Below are 16,181 nucleotides of genomic sequence, written 5' to 3'. Positions count from 1 at the left end.
TCCTTGAAATCCGCTCCTACCCTAATCCACCATGTTTTGCCATGTGCATTACATGCCGAGCCCATTATGTCAAAGAACCCCAGCGACCCAACGTGTGCAGCACTCATGCTAGAGAAAACACTGCAATAGAAACAAAACTGCTGTGAATGAAAAATACCTGCTGTCATCCAAAGATTCCACATTTATTAGACTGCTCCTTCATAATGTACTTCGCTATGTAAAATTCAGTGATAAGGTGAACAGTTTGATGACTCTGTTCAGTTTCCCCTTGTATGCAGCAATATTTTGTAAGGCTAATTTCACAGAACAAGTTCACTAGGTCCTTTCATGTGTGCACTTACATTACCTATAACAGGACTACAAATATGCATATTTATCACTTTCGGGGTTTGCAACCCTTGCAGAACCAAGCCTTCGCTTTCGGAGGGCGCTTCAAGTTGGCACACTGAAAGTGAAACCATTTACCCTCACAGTCTGGGCCACTGCATTCTACCATGTCTCCAGACTCTGGACCACCGCAATAACAGAAATGCAGTGCTCCGTCATCAGAAGAGTCTTCAGGCCCATTTTTGTTCTCTGAAGATGTTGTCCAGGTCTTAAATAACAACTCTGGCAACAGGACTATCTTGAAAAAATCCCTACTCCTGTTCACGACCCCTTGACAAAATTCGGCATCCAGGAAGATTCTTTCAAGATGGCTATCTGCTGGTGTCCACACAAAAAAGTCGCAATAGCTGCGCTGGCAAACAAAAAGCTGCATTTGTATTTGCGTGTAGTAAGCATGTTGTCGTTTCAGCTTTAGTGTATTATCACTAGCAGCAACTTCTAAGCAGCCACTTTTCTGGGTCACAACGTCCTTTACACAAGCAGCTGAATATGGGCACTTAATTTCTAAAACGCCATCTTGGCAGCAGGCACAAGAAATCAGGCCATCTGGGCTTGCTGCCATGTGGGGCTCATGTGAACTAATATGCAATCCAGACTTGTTGCAAACAAACTCTTTGTGCTGGCTGGATGCTTCAGCAACGTATTGGTTCCTGGCAATGTCCTCCTTGCGCAGACCCCAATTAGTTGCAGGAGAAGAAAACTTGCTCTCCTCCGGGTAGCAGATCTTCTTAACCAGGCTCACAGATGGCTGAGTCAAGGTCGTTCGGCAAGCTGCGTGGGCTGTCGATGCTGTGACCCGGCCTGCTCTGAAGGCGAACCATGTTGGTGAGGCCGACTGACCTCTCGTTGCCGCTTCCACATCTTTACAGACCTGCATTTTCAATACAATGACTTTTCACACTAATTCAATGTACATGATCACAAAACTGCATTTAGCTAGCAGCAACCATGCAGGTTGGGCAATGTAAACACTGGTAGTTTCAAGCTTTTAGCAGTGCCTTGTCTGTCATGCAACATGTAGTTACTTTATATCAATAAAGCTATCCTTCAATGGAAATATAAATACCTTTGGCTCTACAACATACGCCTGGGCAAACATTTCGCACTCCTCCAGCATCGCATCCCTTGACAATGGCTTGTCTCTTGCCAAGTGTCCGAGAAGAGCAGTGGAGTGCTTCACTTGCACAGGAATGAACTCCTCGCAATAGTCCTTTTTCAGTGCCAACACTGCAGAATATTTGCCAGCCTTCTTAATTCTGTCGAGAAAGCCCTTCCATTCGCACTGTGAAGGCCTCTCAATAGTGGTGGCTGGTTTCTTTGAGGATGATGATCGATGTCCATCTAGCCGCCTTTTCTTGGTGGTAGCTGACGCAAAGTCGATGTGTGCAAGTGGCGCACAAGGCACAGTACTTGAGTATGGAGGCAGCCATGCATTTTCCTTATCAGTGCAAGCCTGACCATCACGAAAGTTTGAAGCTGCTTCTAAATAGAAGAGCAGTGCACCAATGTGTGAGCAGGCTTCGCCGAGACCCGCCATACACGTGCAGTGTGCAGCTTTGACCATTCCATCCTGCTTGACAAGAAGCCATGGCTCGAGTGGCTGAGTGGAAATTGCCTGGGAGTGATTTACCTGCAAATGGAGGAAGTGATCTATTTAGCTGCTGGTTCTATGCATGCTGAGAACACAGGTTGCCCCACTGCACAAAAAGCAAGGCGAGTTACTAAATCAGCAGTGAGTGAAACTAATGTAGGTGTATCCATGAGTGTAAATAAGCAAAACACCAGCGAGTGGTTTTTATGCTTGCACAATCGAATCGCAACTGCGCATACGTATGCAAAGCTCGCGGCCTCGTCGGTAGCGATAATTTGTAGAACGTAGTAAACGCTTGGGCAGGTGACGGGAATTTGCAAAAAAAAAAAAAAAAGGAAGGGGGGGGGGGGGGGAGAGGGGCTGGAGCAAGGTGAACCGCTGGAAGTAGCCGCTAAACAGCAAGTGTTTCTAAAGGTGCAGCATGGTGGTAGCTGACTTGTTGCGTACAAACGATTTTCTTTGGTATCGTTTTCGCTCCCTTAACTCCGGAAGGCACTGCGTTGCTGGACGCTGCGCTGCGCGAAAGCCTACTCCTGAAATTTTCATCTACTATCAAGGAGCAACGGTACATAAACGATGAAAAAAGTGCCGCTCGCTGGCAGTAACTTGAGAAAGTGCTACGATGTTTCGCTGCGCAGCGAAACATTCCGAACACGAATCACACTACTGTCACACACATTGGCAAGTATTACCCGTTAGCGTTACAATTCGACCCGGTAATACAAAGACCAACTAGCTGATGTAGCGTTTTAGATTGTCTTACCTTCGTGCGCACAATGACGTGCTCGCCGTGTCTTCTCAGCTGGGGTTCTTGAACAAAGCCGCTGGTCAAATAGTTGTGCGACTCCAGGGATTTTCTTGCTTTCAGCTGTTCGTGAGTTATGAAGCTTGTAGCGTGCACAAGGTAGTCCTTAATATCAGAAAGTTCTACCTTGGGTACGAGCGCGAGATCAAATGACGCCTCTTTGCCAGTAAGCATAAGTGGATCGACGCCACCGCAAAGCTCCACTTTCTCGACGTAGCGCACCTTCGCACCGGACTCTAAATTCTGCGCGTACGTGCTTAAGTGCATTAATGAGGGGCTGGCATTCATGCTTGCAAAGTTGCAAGAGATAGGCACTTTAGTGACTCCTCCTAAAGTAAAAAAAACACACACATCGTCAGCGCTTCAACAGCGGAGATAGGCTTTGTTGACACCGACTCCCCAAAAATATGGCGGTTTCATAGTGGCCAACGCAGCTTGTGCCCTTTCCGCTACAGCGCCCGCCAGACTGCTCTTCCGTGACGTCACGTGAATACCACCTATATGAAATGAAAATTACGCGCAACGATAGCAGACGACACTACAGATTTCGCAAGACGCGTTCTTGTAAAGGCGATCGTTTGAAAGACTGCGCACAGCAGCACATTTGAAATAGAGGACACGCGAAGTGCAAAATGTTATCTGGGTGATTGTTTAGCGTCATTCTAAAGTGTAAATCTACCGGACAACCTGTCCCTGTGGCGCGCACTGCATTGTACTTACCGTAATTTCCCCAGGCAAACGATGTGCTGCAGTTTCTCTACGAACTCTACACGAGCTGAGCAAAATGGAATTTAGTTTCTCCACGGCAATTTTTCACCGTGTAAAAGGGTACCCCATTTCATATCCCTCTAGGTCAACGTTTATAGATACTTTGGGACTTGTACGTGAACAATAACCGACATCTCCATTTTCCCTACGGGGGAATGAGTAAAGAGGGGAGAGAAAGACGAACATGAAAACTAATGGTGATTATTCTTTGGGGACAACTAATTAAGGTAAGCCCAAAAAAGCATTGAGGAAATTGCTCAATCACAATCGAGAGTAAATATGAATGCTGGTATGATTAATGCGGCGCAAGATTGAAGCGAGTTACAGTGTTACCTTTTTACCGATACCGCTTCCCCCAACTGCGCATGTGCAGCCGTCAGCAGGCGGCATCGGTAATGTTTTTGTGCTACAACACTCTGCTGAATCTGGAACTACTGTACTCTCCACAGTCGACCATGACGAAGAATCCTTTATTGCACGTGCAAGTCATTTGACAGCTAGCTAGCCGCTAAATGAGCCCGCATTTTTTAAGTCAAAAGCCATGAACAGCTACCAGAATCGCAATTTATCATATATACTGTCTTGTTCATTCTATGAGTCAAGTTCCACATGCACCAAATTTAATGCATACATGATCTCACTTCCATCTTAGTCTTTCGGTGTGAATCACTAAAGGCCTGTGCAAATACAAAATTTAAAAGTTAGCATGCATGCAGAAAAGTAGGTCCAATTATGTGGTTCCTGAAATTACATATTTGTGTAACAGTCGAATGACAAAGCAAAAGCATTTGATATATAGTATTGTGTGTATGGGACCACAGCAGACAGTGACAACAGCATCATATGCCATTAAAAACTATTTATTTTGATGTGTATCTACAAAATACAGTCCAGTTCAAGAAATTGATAACTATACATAAGATAGCTCTGGTTAAAGCATCCGAAGGCACAGGCTACTAATCAGAGAAGATAAGCGCTCATTGTAATCTCTGCTTCACAAGTGTAGCGCTAGTTTTAATACTCTGCTGATTAGGCCAAGTTAAAAACAAACTGTTGAGAGCGATGCTTCGCTGTAACAGATCAGACACTTTTTCAGAGCCAGTAGATGTAAAAAGATCATGCTTCCATCTGTAAAAATGTACGAAAAACATGCAAGAAGAACTTTGTACAAAGAAATAGCATTGATGGTATGCATGAAAACAGTTGCATAGACTGTGCTGCAACAGTTGCATTGCATAAGCCACAAAACATCGTCACAGGCTGCTCTTGCATGACTGCATCTTCACTTGCAACTGTAAAAATATCCTGGCTCACACACAACCCTCCCTTGCTTATTGACAAGTTAAACAGCAAAACAATGCCATCCTTTCAAGCTTAGGAATGCATTTCACTAACCTGTCTTCTGGTTAAATTTGTAGAAAGGGACAACCTACATGAGGCAACGCTTGTGGTTCGATGTCACAGAAACAATGTAACACTTTCCTTAGAATTCATTTCTTTAGCTCACCACTGGCTGTATTCGCAGGCGAAGGGCAGCATGTGCAAGGCAACATTGACACTCTGAATACGAACCACCCGCCACCCGTCGAAAAAAGTGCACGCATCAGCAAACATGCGAGTGACTCGCACTAGACTTAGCCCATGTCTAATAAAGTTGGAGAGGTCACAGCATGTTACTAAGGGCCACAGATGTCATGGAACATGTAGGCTACAAAAAGCTGAATATGCTGGTAGACATAACATAAAACCGCAGCACTCAGCTTCTTGCTTCCAGGCTATAAAAAAATTTAGAGCTTTTCAGGTCTCTACGTTCTATAAACTTTTGCAACAAAGTGTATAGTGTTTTCCAGCATGATAAAGGTAGCCTTACAGGCTGCAATTACTCTCCCAAGGCTCTCAAGGATCATTTAACCACCATATATGAATGTCTGCAAGCAGTTGTTCCTATAGAATAACGAAATCCTCACTTGCACATGCTTGAGCGCAATCAAGAAACAGGAACCATTCCAAATGATGAACCCTCTTTTAAAGTTCTAAAACAACATTCTTCTAAAGCTTATTTCCAAAATGTGAATGCTCACTTCATGTTCCTTCTTGAACACGAGTGCAAGGTAAGTGCTGCCAGCATGATAGTGTAGCAGCCTGCAGCTTGAAGAAAAAGTAGTTTATGTGGCTAGCAAGTGATTAATTACAGTGCTTTAAGAATGAGCAAGCAGTGTGCTCTGTTAGATGCTCCGTAAAGAAGCCGTGGCAGCACAGAAGTGAAAGAGGAAAGCTAATTACACACGAGGTACAGCCATTCGAAACATGAACGTGAAACAACATGTCGATACAATTCAGCAAAGCTCTCAAAACCACCTCAGCACCAGCGAGTCACCTCACCACGAACCACCCTGGCTTGAATCACAGATGCTACCCAACACTGCTTGCGGGCAAAGGAGTTTGTGGACTAAGGGCACGACTAGATTCAGTAACAAACAGTGGGAGATGTATGTACAGTGAGGTATTGAGTGTGGAGGATGATTTCACTGGCAATCTGCAGTACAGGGACAGAGTATGAGCTTAGAGGCCAAGGGGTCACACAGGATTGTCATCGCCTGGACGAAACTTCATATGAAGACCTCTTTTTTTTTAGCTCTGGCACACTGAAAGACTGTTTTTGGTTCACTTCTTGATGAATCCTTTGGTAACCTGCAAAAGAGATAGAAAAGTACCCAATTGTCAGCATTGTACAATATACACAGTGTTCGTGCAGCATTGAGAAAAAGGAGCACTGATACAGCTTCCATGTCGCTAACAGTTCTTGATTCACACTGACGTGACAGACGTGACAAGTTTCCATAAATGTTGGGCATGCCTCTACTCCTCTACTGTTCTCTCTGTATGCACCATCCATTTTTGTTTGGCGGGGACATTTTATAACTGCCCTGATAAAATATCTATGGGCAAATTTCTTCATTCGTCCCTAGTGAAGATCAATGATAAGCTATGTAAACACCGATTTCCTCTAGCATGAGCTTTAAACACGAGCTATATCACAATCAGATATAAAAAGTCAGATACAATGGGCCTGCTCAGAGAGTGAGTAAAAGGACCCAGTATGTCACACACTGTGCAAGTAAGAAGCCTTTCTGCATTGTCTCAAGTGCAGTGACTACGATTCAACAATGCTTGAAGGGAAAGTGCATTAACAGATGGCCTGTATGCATGCCTCAGTTGACACAGTCATCATGCACTTCCGGTCTGAGTAACATGCGGTCATAGGACATTGACTTGTGTTCACTAATCTGCTGATGTCCCATCCTAAGCATTCTTCTCTGTCAATCATACTAATGGTGAACGCACAGCCAAGTCAGCGTCATTATGCAAATTCCTCCACTGCGTGAGCATTGTTCCATTTTGTGACACCAACACACTCATGACGTGCACACTTTCACTTTGCAGCATCGACACATTTGTGATGTGTGCATTACTACAACCTGTGATGCTGACACACTTGCATGTACAGAATGTTACAATGTGCAAATGCGACAAAGCACATTGTGTCATTTTGCGACATGATGCACATGCATGTGCACCCTACTCTGTCTGCAATGGTGACACTTGAGACATGCACACTGTTCCAGTTAGTGACACCGTCACACTTGTCACTTACACTACTCCATAGTGTGACAGACTTGTGACGAGCCATTAGCTACATATTGTGACAACGACGCACTTATGACGTGCACACTGTTCCAGTGACACTGTCACACTTGCACGCTGCTCTGTTTTGTGAAATAAGGCCACTCGCGATGTGCACATTACTCTAACCTGCACTGCTGACACACCTGGGATATGCACGCTTTTCTGTTTAGTGACATCGTCACACTTGTTGCATGCATTGTTCCATTTTGTGACATTGTTAATTGTGATGAACACACTGCTACATTTTGTGACGCTGATAAGCTTGTGATGTGCAGACTGCTCTATTTATGAGATGTCGAGTCCTCTTTTCTACTCACATTTCAAGCCAAAGTATTAAAATTCCCTAATAAAAACTATAATTCGCTGTGTACAAACAGAAGGAAGACTTTTCACCAAGCTTCTGCTAGCATATTGGAGTGCAGTATTGAAGAGTATGACTTATGTTGTCACAGAGTGCTTCTTTATGCGACAGTAATCATGGCATAGCAAGACACAGCATCACATGACCAAGCAAATGACAGAACCAGAAGCAGACAAAAGACACTACTTGCCACACAACACAGACACGGACAATACCACGGTGTAAGCAGACGTCATGTAGTGACTGCCTGAAAAGCAGACAACACAAGAGCACCATCAGACAACTGAATCACTTTCAACACATGAGACGCTAAAGAGGAACACTAAGTTCACATACAGAGTGTTTCAGCGAACACTTTCAAAATTTTTTTAAGGTTGTCTGTGGTAAAGCCCCTCCATAAGCGTTTTCGCCGACCAGGTTAAGTACCGCCAACCTACCCTCCTCCTCCACGCTCCTCCCTCGCTCACCCCCTCAGTTTCCGGCGTCAAGCGGAACTTGCGTAGTCCCAGCTTCCGTTTTAACGGAAGCAACATCACTGCTGCGTAGAGGTGCGAGCGTGCAACAAGCCAAAATTCAGGAACCGGAAATCCCGGAAGTAGAAAAAATGGAAACGGAAACCCCGGAAGCGGAACTGGTTTGAGCGACGAATCAGGGAACAGCGGCGCACATGAAAGGTTGGCGCTACTTAGAAAAAGCGGCGGTGGCACGTGGATGGAGGGGCTTTAGCCTGTGGTAGATAGCACAATTCTGATTAATGAGCTGGTCTACTAGAAGAGGCAGAGATTGCTTGCACAAGACATTGAAATGCATAATATACTAATTAACAAAAATTCACTATTTAGGTTTTGAACTAATTACTTGATGGCCCGTATTGCAATTTACAAATTGTAGCCATGGAGTTCGCAAGGCGGATCCACTTGGAACGAATTCTCAGGATCCACTGAAGAGTGGAATTATATGCTTAGCGCTGCTGCACAGTTATTACTGTTGAGTTCGAACATGGTCTATTAAAGAATTATAACTTCTTGGCATGATATATGGGCAGATGTCTAGACTAGGAACCCAAAAGGACACACACACACACAAAACAGCTATGGGAGAAAAACAAGATTCATTTCTGGTAGTCTACGCCCATTTTGTCCACGTCTTCCTGTCTTTAGTCTATATTCGCAAGGTGGTTCTTAATCGCTGCCACACAAATGGAACCACGCGAGGGCCACGACTTGCCTGTTCGTAGAATGACCAAGCCATGGCAGTGACCAGCGTCCTCCGCAGCATCCTTGGTACCAGCCCACGGAAATAACCAACCATGCCCTCCTCCTGCAAGTGACATTGACAGTGCGGCACAATCTGTGACTGCTCGCCAAACCACAATGCACGGATGCAGCTATATAACGTGAAAAGCTTGGAGATGATTGCTGAATCACTGCAGTTACCACCTCACATTACAGTCAAACATCAACGAAGCCAGAACGTTAACCGTACTAAATCGTTTGTGGTCGGTGTCTCATTTTATTTCAAATATTTGAAAATGGAACAAATAAAAAGCCCTGCATTTCTGTGCTCAATGATACCAAGGTGTTAATGAAGTACAAGAGAGAAGTTGCTGAGGCAATTTACATAACAGTGCATGCTATGCATAAGCTAGTTCTATTAGTATCACTCTACAAGACTGGCTATTTTTTTCTTTTTTAATCTTGGGGGAGAGGAGGCTATATTAATCAATGTTCTTTATATTGATTATCATGTTGTGTTCTTTCACCTTCTTTCTTAAGGTGGCCATCTGCATTGTTTCGATGCAGCGAATTCACGTGACCATTGCCTGTATGATGAAGGGTGTGTTAATTTCATTAATATACTTTCAGCTGGGATAGCACATTTGTACGTCCAATCCCTTTCGTTGTCCTGTGTTTTTTGCGCCAAATATGAGTACTTGATGAATTCCTGCGGACGTTGGGTGTCTTAGCAAAGCCTTTCCATTTAGTAAACTGGCAGACGTAATTTTCAGTGCTTGTCCACGATACTACGGACACCGTAATGAAACAACTGTTTGTGCAGCTTTTCCCATAGATATGATATTCTAAGAACACGAAACGTGCTACACCAATGCCTCCTACCCCATTTTGAGCCAATCTGTAGCAATCTGGAGAGCCGACTTCATTTGCAACAATAGTCTTACGTCATTCTAAGCCAGAGAACACCCCTAACCACCATCGTCTTCAATGGTCCACAAAGAATTTTAAAGTTGAAAAGCGGAATAGCTGGTTGACTTGCGTAATTCTCAACGTTTTCCAGTGGCACCACTGTTTTTCAGCTCTGCTGTGAGAATGTGTTATTTTGTCCAAGTAACTGGACTCGATACCACAGTTGGACTTAGTTGGACCACAGCGGACGAAGTTGGACTCCTACAGCAATCACTTGGACTAGGATTCGTTTAAGAGGTACCTCGGGGCCAACTCAGACTTTCCTGTCGCAATACATGTAAAATGCAGAAATGGCAGATTTCCGCCGAGCTGTTGGCAGTGCACGGTGACGGTCACCGTACAACGTCACCGGCTCGGCTATGAATCTCTTTGGCATCGCATCCCTTGAAATGCAGAAAGCGGATCGCTACTCGTGCTTCAACCAGCTTTACCAACTAACGCTGCCACTTTCAGTTTGAAATGCCCTAAGGTTGCTTTGCAAGTACTACATAGAACAAAATTTTTTTTAATATCCTGCTGAAACTAGAGAGACGTGCGCTCATTTTGATGCCCATCACGTGCACGCCTGTTCCAAATCTATGGTACCGACAAAACAAACTTTGAGAGCGCTCCTTGTAAACGACTTCACCGCAGGAGCCTAACCTCCGTGGTTCCATGGCTCTTCGCACGCACCTTGGCAATGAGGAGAACGGAGGCGAGGATACTCCGGAACTTGCCGGGCTGCAGCTGCATGTGGGTCTTGATCACGTCGGCCGGCTGCGTGACGAGCGAGGCAAGCAGGCCCGCGGCCACGCCGCACGTGAAGTTGGCGGCCACCAGGTGGCTCCCTTCCCTCACTCCTGGAGAAGCGAGATTTGCAGAAAAGGGCCATCATTAGCGGATGGCTGCCAGAGTAGTAACGCTTCGAAGCTCCAGATCTCAATCTTGAACATGGTGGAGTTTCACCAGGAATAATAGTGTGCCTCCATCAAAGTACACATATTATAAAAAAGGCTTAAAGCGAGACAAAAATGTGTTGTTGGTCGGGTTGGTTCACGATACGGAATAAATTAAAAGAGCGCAATAAATAAGAAAAAAGATATGGACAGGACAGGGAACAGCACAAGCACTCACTAACAACTGATGTATTTTAGGAAGAAGTGAAAGGACAGTTCTAGGTATGCACGTGAAAGGCTAAATTGACAAGGTCGTTAGTTCAAGTAAAGGAATGGCTGAGCTTTTTTTTTTCTTTTGATTACCCCTGGTGTTTGTTGCAGTTCAGAGTCTGCATGTGCAGACCCTGAACTGTGCATTTACTTCTTCCTGAAATATATTTAATAATGAGCGTTTGTACAGCTCCTTGTCCTGTCTTTGTCTTTCTTTCTTTAATGTGCTCTTTAAATGTATTCCTTAAAGCAAGACATCCATTCAGTACGAATGCCGCATTGAGTGAAATTTAGACATTCAAATTATCCACCATGGTGGCTCGCAAGCTATAGGGTTCTGCAACTAGACATGGAAGTGTGGACTGCACTGCAATAGGGCAGAAATGCAAGAAGCCCTTGTGTGATGAGCTTTGGTTGCACATTAAAGAATCAATCAATCAATCAATTAATCAATCAATGTTCAAACTAATCTGTGATGTGGTCTTATGAAGAGTGGGCTATGAAGGATTCCATAGCGGAGGAATTCAAATGAATCTTGAACTCTGGGGTTCCTTAACATGTGCCCAAAGCTCGGAATGCAAATGTTACTGCACTCCACCAAAACGAAGCCATCAATATTGGGGATAAAGACTGTCATATAGTGAACAGCAGCAGAACACTATACTCACACAAACTCTGCTGTGGGTAATCCTCAAGTCAAGCTCAGCGTTACCATTTTAATTGTGAAAGTCATTAGGAGCGCAGGAATGCAGTCAAGAGAAACTGTGCACCACAAATGCAGCAGTTACATTGCACTCAAAACAATTCGGGACAAGCATCAATGCATGGCACAGACTGAAGTTATAGCACCTTTGGGTCGTGTGCGCTTGTAAATGTGAAAGAAAGGCAGAATAATTAATAGGCTGCTCCAACAGTTTTCGTCAAAGCTACGGTCTTTGTCCCCAAAAAACCTTAAAGCAACGCCCTTGCAAAACTGCCCTGCAAATCTCGTAACATTACACCTACAATTTTTCATTTCATCACTTAGTGCGCAATCATTAGCCTCTTCTGAAGCTTCTTTGTTAACCTTGACGTTTTGCTCTGCAGTTGACACGAAAAGACTGCTGATGATGACAACAATTACAAACAATTTACCAAGCAAACGGGCATTCAGTGAATATGGAAAGCACATAAAAAGATGTGCTTTTGTTAGGATTAGTCTATGTGAGTGGGAAAGCTCACTTTCAGGGATGAAGCGCTTGGCCTGGACGTAGAAGACGAGGTAGATTCCAGAGTACGGAGCGTCGCGCACCAATGTCGGAATAAGACCGGAGTAAAGACCTGCAGGGTAGAACAATGGCCAGGTCAGGAACAGTGAGCATTACAAGTGAAGCGAACGACCAAGCGAAAGGTCACAGGCGTATACATTACACAGCCATGGAAGCACACACAATCTGCACTTGCTTTTTTTTTTAAAGGCCGACTGCATTGAAATTTCACAACGAAATGAACTTATTTATATAAAATTTTAAAAAAATGCTTCCATTGCTGCTTGCTGAAAAATGATGTAGAACCCTGAATATGAGGGGAAGTCAAAAAGAAAAGGGACTTTTGACAAAAGGTACATTTATTCTAATGATAGTGAACTGAAACATACATTATTTTTCTACATAACCTCCCCGCACTTCAACGCACTTTGCCCAACGTTTCACAAGTTTTTTTTATTCTTTCTGAAAAAAAGTTTTTGGGTTGCACCTGTAACCAATTTTGCAGCGCAACAATGACTTCTGCATCGGTTGCAAATCTTCTTCCCCTGAGCCTTCAATGATCCAAACATATGAAACTCGCTTGGAGCCAGGTCTGGACTGAATGGCGGGTGTTCCAGTAATTCGAATCCCAACTCCTTTATTGTTTCGGCCGTCCGTTTGGCAGAGTGCACGGAGGTTATGTAGAAAAATAATACATGTTTCAGTTTTCTATCATTAGAATAAATGTACCTTTTCTCAAAAGTCCCTTTACTTTTTAACTTGCCCTCGTATTAAGGAACAGTGCAGCACCTGAGCATGATCTACGAGATCTGGCAGTGTCTGCGGCATGCTGAAGGGTCTCGGAGGCAATGGTCCAGGATTTGCATCATATCCGACCATGTTCCCTTATCATCTACTTAGGGGCTACTTAGAGGCTGTTAATAGCCAAACAAATTTAGAAAATCGCCAGCACTCTGGTTTTGCGAAGATTGCTTCGACATACCTACTCATTTATAACCAATTTAGCCAAAGGGAAATTTCTGCGCAGTTGGCCTTTAATTAAGTGGCCGCAGCACCTACCTCGAAGGCCATTTGTCCTGTAGATGTCTCTCGTGGCCTCGCTCATAGTCCTATAGTGGTACACTTCACTCTGAAAATATGAGACAAGAAAAAAAAAAAGTTAAATTGTGGCATTAAACGTCTCAGAGCTACTCATGGACTACGATAGATGCCATTGTGGGTTGTCATTTTGTCAGGTGTATGCATGTCAGGTGCACAGACTCATCCTGAACTCATGATTTTGAGTTCAGGATGAGTCATGTGAGCTTTTTTTTTTGCATTCTGCCCCAAGTGATCACATTAATGGTTGCTCGTGCACAAGCATAAGTAAAGAAAATCTGAGAGACAGCCGAAACCACTGAAACCAACGCACATTGGGTACAGATCTCTCTTTTCTTTCTCTCTCTCTTGCTTTAGTAACCCTGTCAGTGGTATTACTATTCACATTTGATAAAAATTAAAGTAAAAAAAATTATATATAAATTACAAGGTTCTACGTGCCAAAACCACGATCGCATTATGAGGATTTAACTTTGACCATCTGGAGTTCTTCAATGTGCAACTAAATCTAAGTGCAGGAGTGTTTCTTGCATTTCGCCCCCCACCGAAATGCAGTTGCCAAAGCCAGGATCGAATCCATCGATTCGAGCCGACAACTTGTACGTGGGTCTGGCAGCTTGCATGCAGCTTGTGCATTCAAAAGGAAGCTGCCATTTGACTCTTAAAGCGAGATTGACAGTGAAAACAGCGAAGTGTAGTTTTGTTCTTCAGGCGACGAGGTCGATGACATAGTTATCATCAGTTCATCTACCGAAAGTGATGGATCGGTAAGCAAGGACAGCAATGACATGGGGAGACATTGGTGCAGTGTGGACGTCAACCCCCTCTCCCCCTCCACCCCTTTCTGTGTCTGCCCCGCTCCATGCCTTGGCTCACGAGGTATGACACAGGAAACGCCTCAGAAGTGTTCTAGACATGGGTAAGTTTAAAAAGTTGCAATGGCTTAGCTCGGCTATGCCAGGATATACGTAGCGTTAGCAAAGGTTCAGCTGATTATTCTTAGCTTTCCTGGTTGTCTAGATTGTCAAGGATTAGCTTGATTGTCATGCTTACTGCTGCTCCAATGACACACACGCGGTATACGTATTATGTGGCACATGTATTCATTCCTCCTACGCTCAACCGCTAATTGCCAGGCAACTACTTCGGGATCCGATGAGTCAAGCTTCTCCGTTCTTCTGCGCTGTTGAGCAGTATTTGCGCTCTCCTTCTCCATGGCTATACCACACTGGCAAACGCCAGTCAGAAGCGTAGTGTCAGACGGCGACTGCACAGCGAGCGCGCCGGCGCCAATGCGTCTACCACGGCTACGACGTCACTCCTCTGGAATGCGCAGACCGGCGGCGGTGAGTCGCGCGCTCCGGCGGCGGAGTGCGCGAGAGGTGCCAGCTCCGGTGGCTCTCCGGTGCGCAAGCCGTGTGACATCACTGATCCTTGCGCATGCGCAGCACGGCTCTTGATGTGCCGCGCGAAACGGGCTTGGCTAGGCCAGTGTAGCTAACGCTACAAAATATTCCGTAAGAAAAGAAGTGAAATAAATTCTCTTTTGGTAAGAATGTGAATGTTGTCAGTGGCTCTGCCAACATGGGAAAATCCACAAAGTGGGGCTTCAGGTTATCGGCGATACGGTAAAACTTGAAAGTTCTCCGGCGCTTCATGTGCATGAGTCGGGAACAACTCCTCCAAAGATGTACCACCTTGACAAACCTCGATGAGGCAACGTAAACCATGGATTGCGATGCACTCGACTCCTTTTCCAGGCACATGCAAGCACGGCTGGCCAACAGCACCGCCGTGTTATTTTTTTTTTCATCTAGACAAACATGCTTTAAACCACGAATGTAAATATCAAACTGAGAGTCCTTATCATGCCCCACACTTTGCACACCTGCTGGGCGGAAGGAACTGCCTAGCGAGAGGAGATGTGGTCTGGTGCTCCAACGGGGAGCGGCAGGCAGTCATGTGTCTGCCATCAGAGACAAGATGGGCGATAAAGAGATAAGGGGAGATATCGGCTCCAAGCTTCCTCCTGCCTTTTACTGCTCCACACAAACATAAAGCCACGTGCGTGCTGGCATCCTCGTGCTTCCATCCTCAAAGCCAAAGGTGAACGACCAGAGGCGTCTGCGCGAAACGTGGCGGGCAACTGACTATGCCAGACGGGCTTCCGGGTGACGACAGCCGTGCTGCGATTCCAGCTGACAGTTTTGCCACGAGAGAGCACTCGGCCGAGGTTAGAAGTGTCTGACTGACCTCCTCTACCATCAACGCTTTAGAAAAATGCCAGAGACACACTGCACTTAATTCCAATCTCTGGCTCACCCCGTACACTAGGGTACTTGTGAGAGGTAGGTGTAAGTGCGGTCATTGAAAATACAATTTTGAGAGGTAGATTTGAGCCACTGAAATGACAATTAAATTCAATTAAGTTCTGCGGCTTTACGTGCCAAAAACCACAAACTGGTCACGAGGCAGTCCGAAGTTGGAGGACTCCGGATTAATATTGACTACCTGGGGTTCTTCAATGCGAACCTAAATCGAGGCACACGAGCGTTCTTGCATTTTTGCTTCCATCAAAACGTGGCCGCCGACCAAACCTGCGACCTCGAGCTAAGCAATGCAATACCATCCTCTAAGATACCGCGGCAGGTCTCGAAGTGACAATTATTCTAGCTTAATTTTTCTAATAAACTGCACAAAATTTCCCGACTGTTTTGTATAGTATACTATACTGTTACGTGTTTTGAAAATAACAGAAAAGCGCAGAAATATAATGATACGATAGGAAACATGACAGAAAAGCGCAACGCTTTCTTTAATTTGCTTGGGCGGACCAGCAACTTATACATACTGTTGTCAGCATATCTTTCCTGTTTGTATTACTTGTC

At 44.8% G+C, this 16,181-nt stretch overlaps 2 protein-coding genes across 3 annotated transcripts; both read right to left on the bottom strand.

Annotated features, from left to right (window-relative positions):
* Positions 1-161: 161 nt before the first annotated feature.
* LOC119439351 (uncharacterized) lies at positions 162-3,259 on the bottom strand. The gene is made up of 3 exons (XM_037704837.2): positions 2,742-3,259; positions 1,454-2,017; positions 162-1,258 (listed from the first exon to the last, which is right to left on the bottom strand). The coding sequence occupies exons 1-3, from the start codon at positions 3,069-3,071 to the stop codon at positions 377-379; spliced, it is 1,776 nt and encodes a 591-aa protein (XP_037560765.2). The 5' UTR covers positions 3,072-3,259; the 3' UTR covers positions 162-376.
* A 1,136-nt stretch (positions 3,260-4,395) lies between these two features.
* Positions 4,396-13,365, bottom strand: LOC119437062 (mitochondrial glycine transporter). 2 transcript variants are annotated; one of them, XM_049660258.1, is made up of 6 exons: positions 13,255-13,365; positions 12,170-12,268; positions 10,476-10,642; positions 8,823-8,919; positions 7,790-7,842; positions 4,396-6,242 (listed from the first exon to the last, which is right to left on the bottom strand). In XM_049660258.1, the coding sequence occupies exons 1-5, from the start codon at positions 13,298-13,300 to the stop codon at positions 7,832-7,834; spliced, it is 420 nt and encodes a 139-aa protein (XP_049516215.1). In that variant the 5' UTR covers positions 13,301-13,365; the 3' UTR covers positions 4,396-6,242; positions 7,790-7,831. The 2 variants fall into 2 exon arrangements, with proteins under 2 accessions (XP_049516215.1, XP_049516214.1); XM_049660257.1 differs by lacking the exon at positions 7,790-7,842 and having other exon boundaries at positions 8,827-8,919.
* Between the last annotated feature and the right edge of the window lie 2,816 nt (positions 13,366-16,181).

Source organism: Dermacentor silvarum, chromosome 1, assembly GCF_013339745.2.
Source record: "Dermacentor silvarum isolate Dsil-2018 chromosome 1, BIME_Dsil_1.4, whole genome shotgun sequence".
NCBI classification, from domain to species: domain Eukaryota; kingdom Metazoa; phylum Arthropoda; class Arachnida; order Ixodida; family Ixodidae; genus Dermacentor; species Dermacentor silvarum.
The sequence above is the reverse complement of the archived record's forward strand: the minus strand, read 5'-3'. Positions and strand labels throughout refer to the sequence as shown.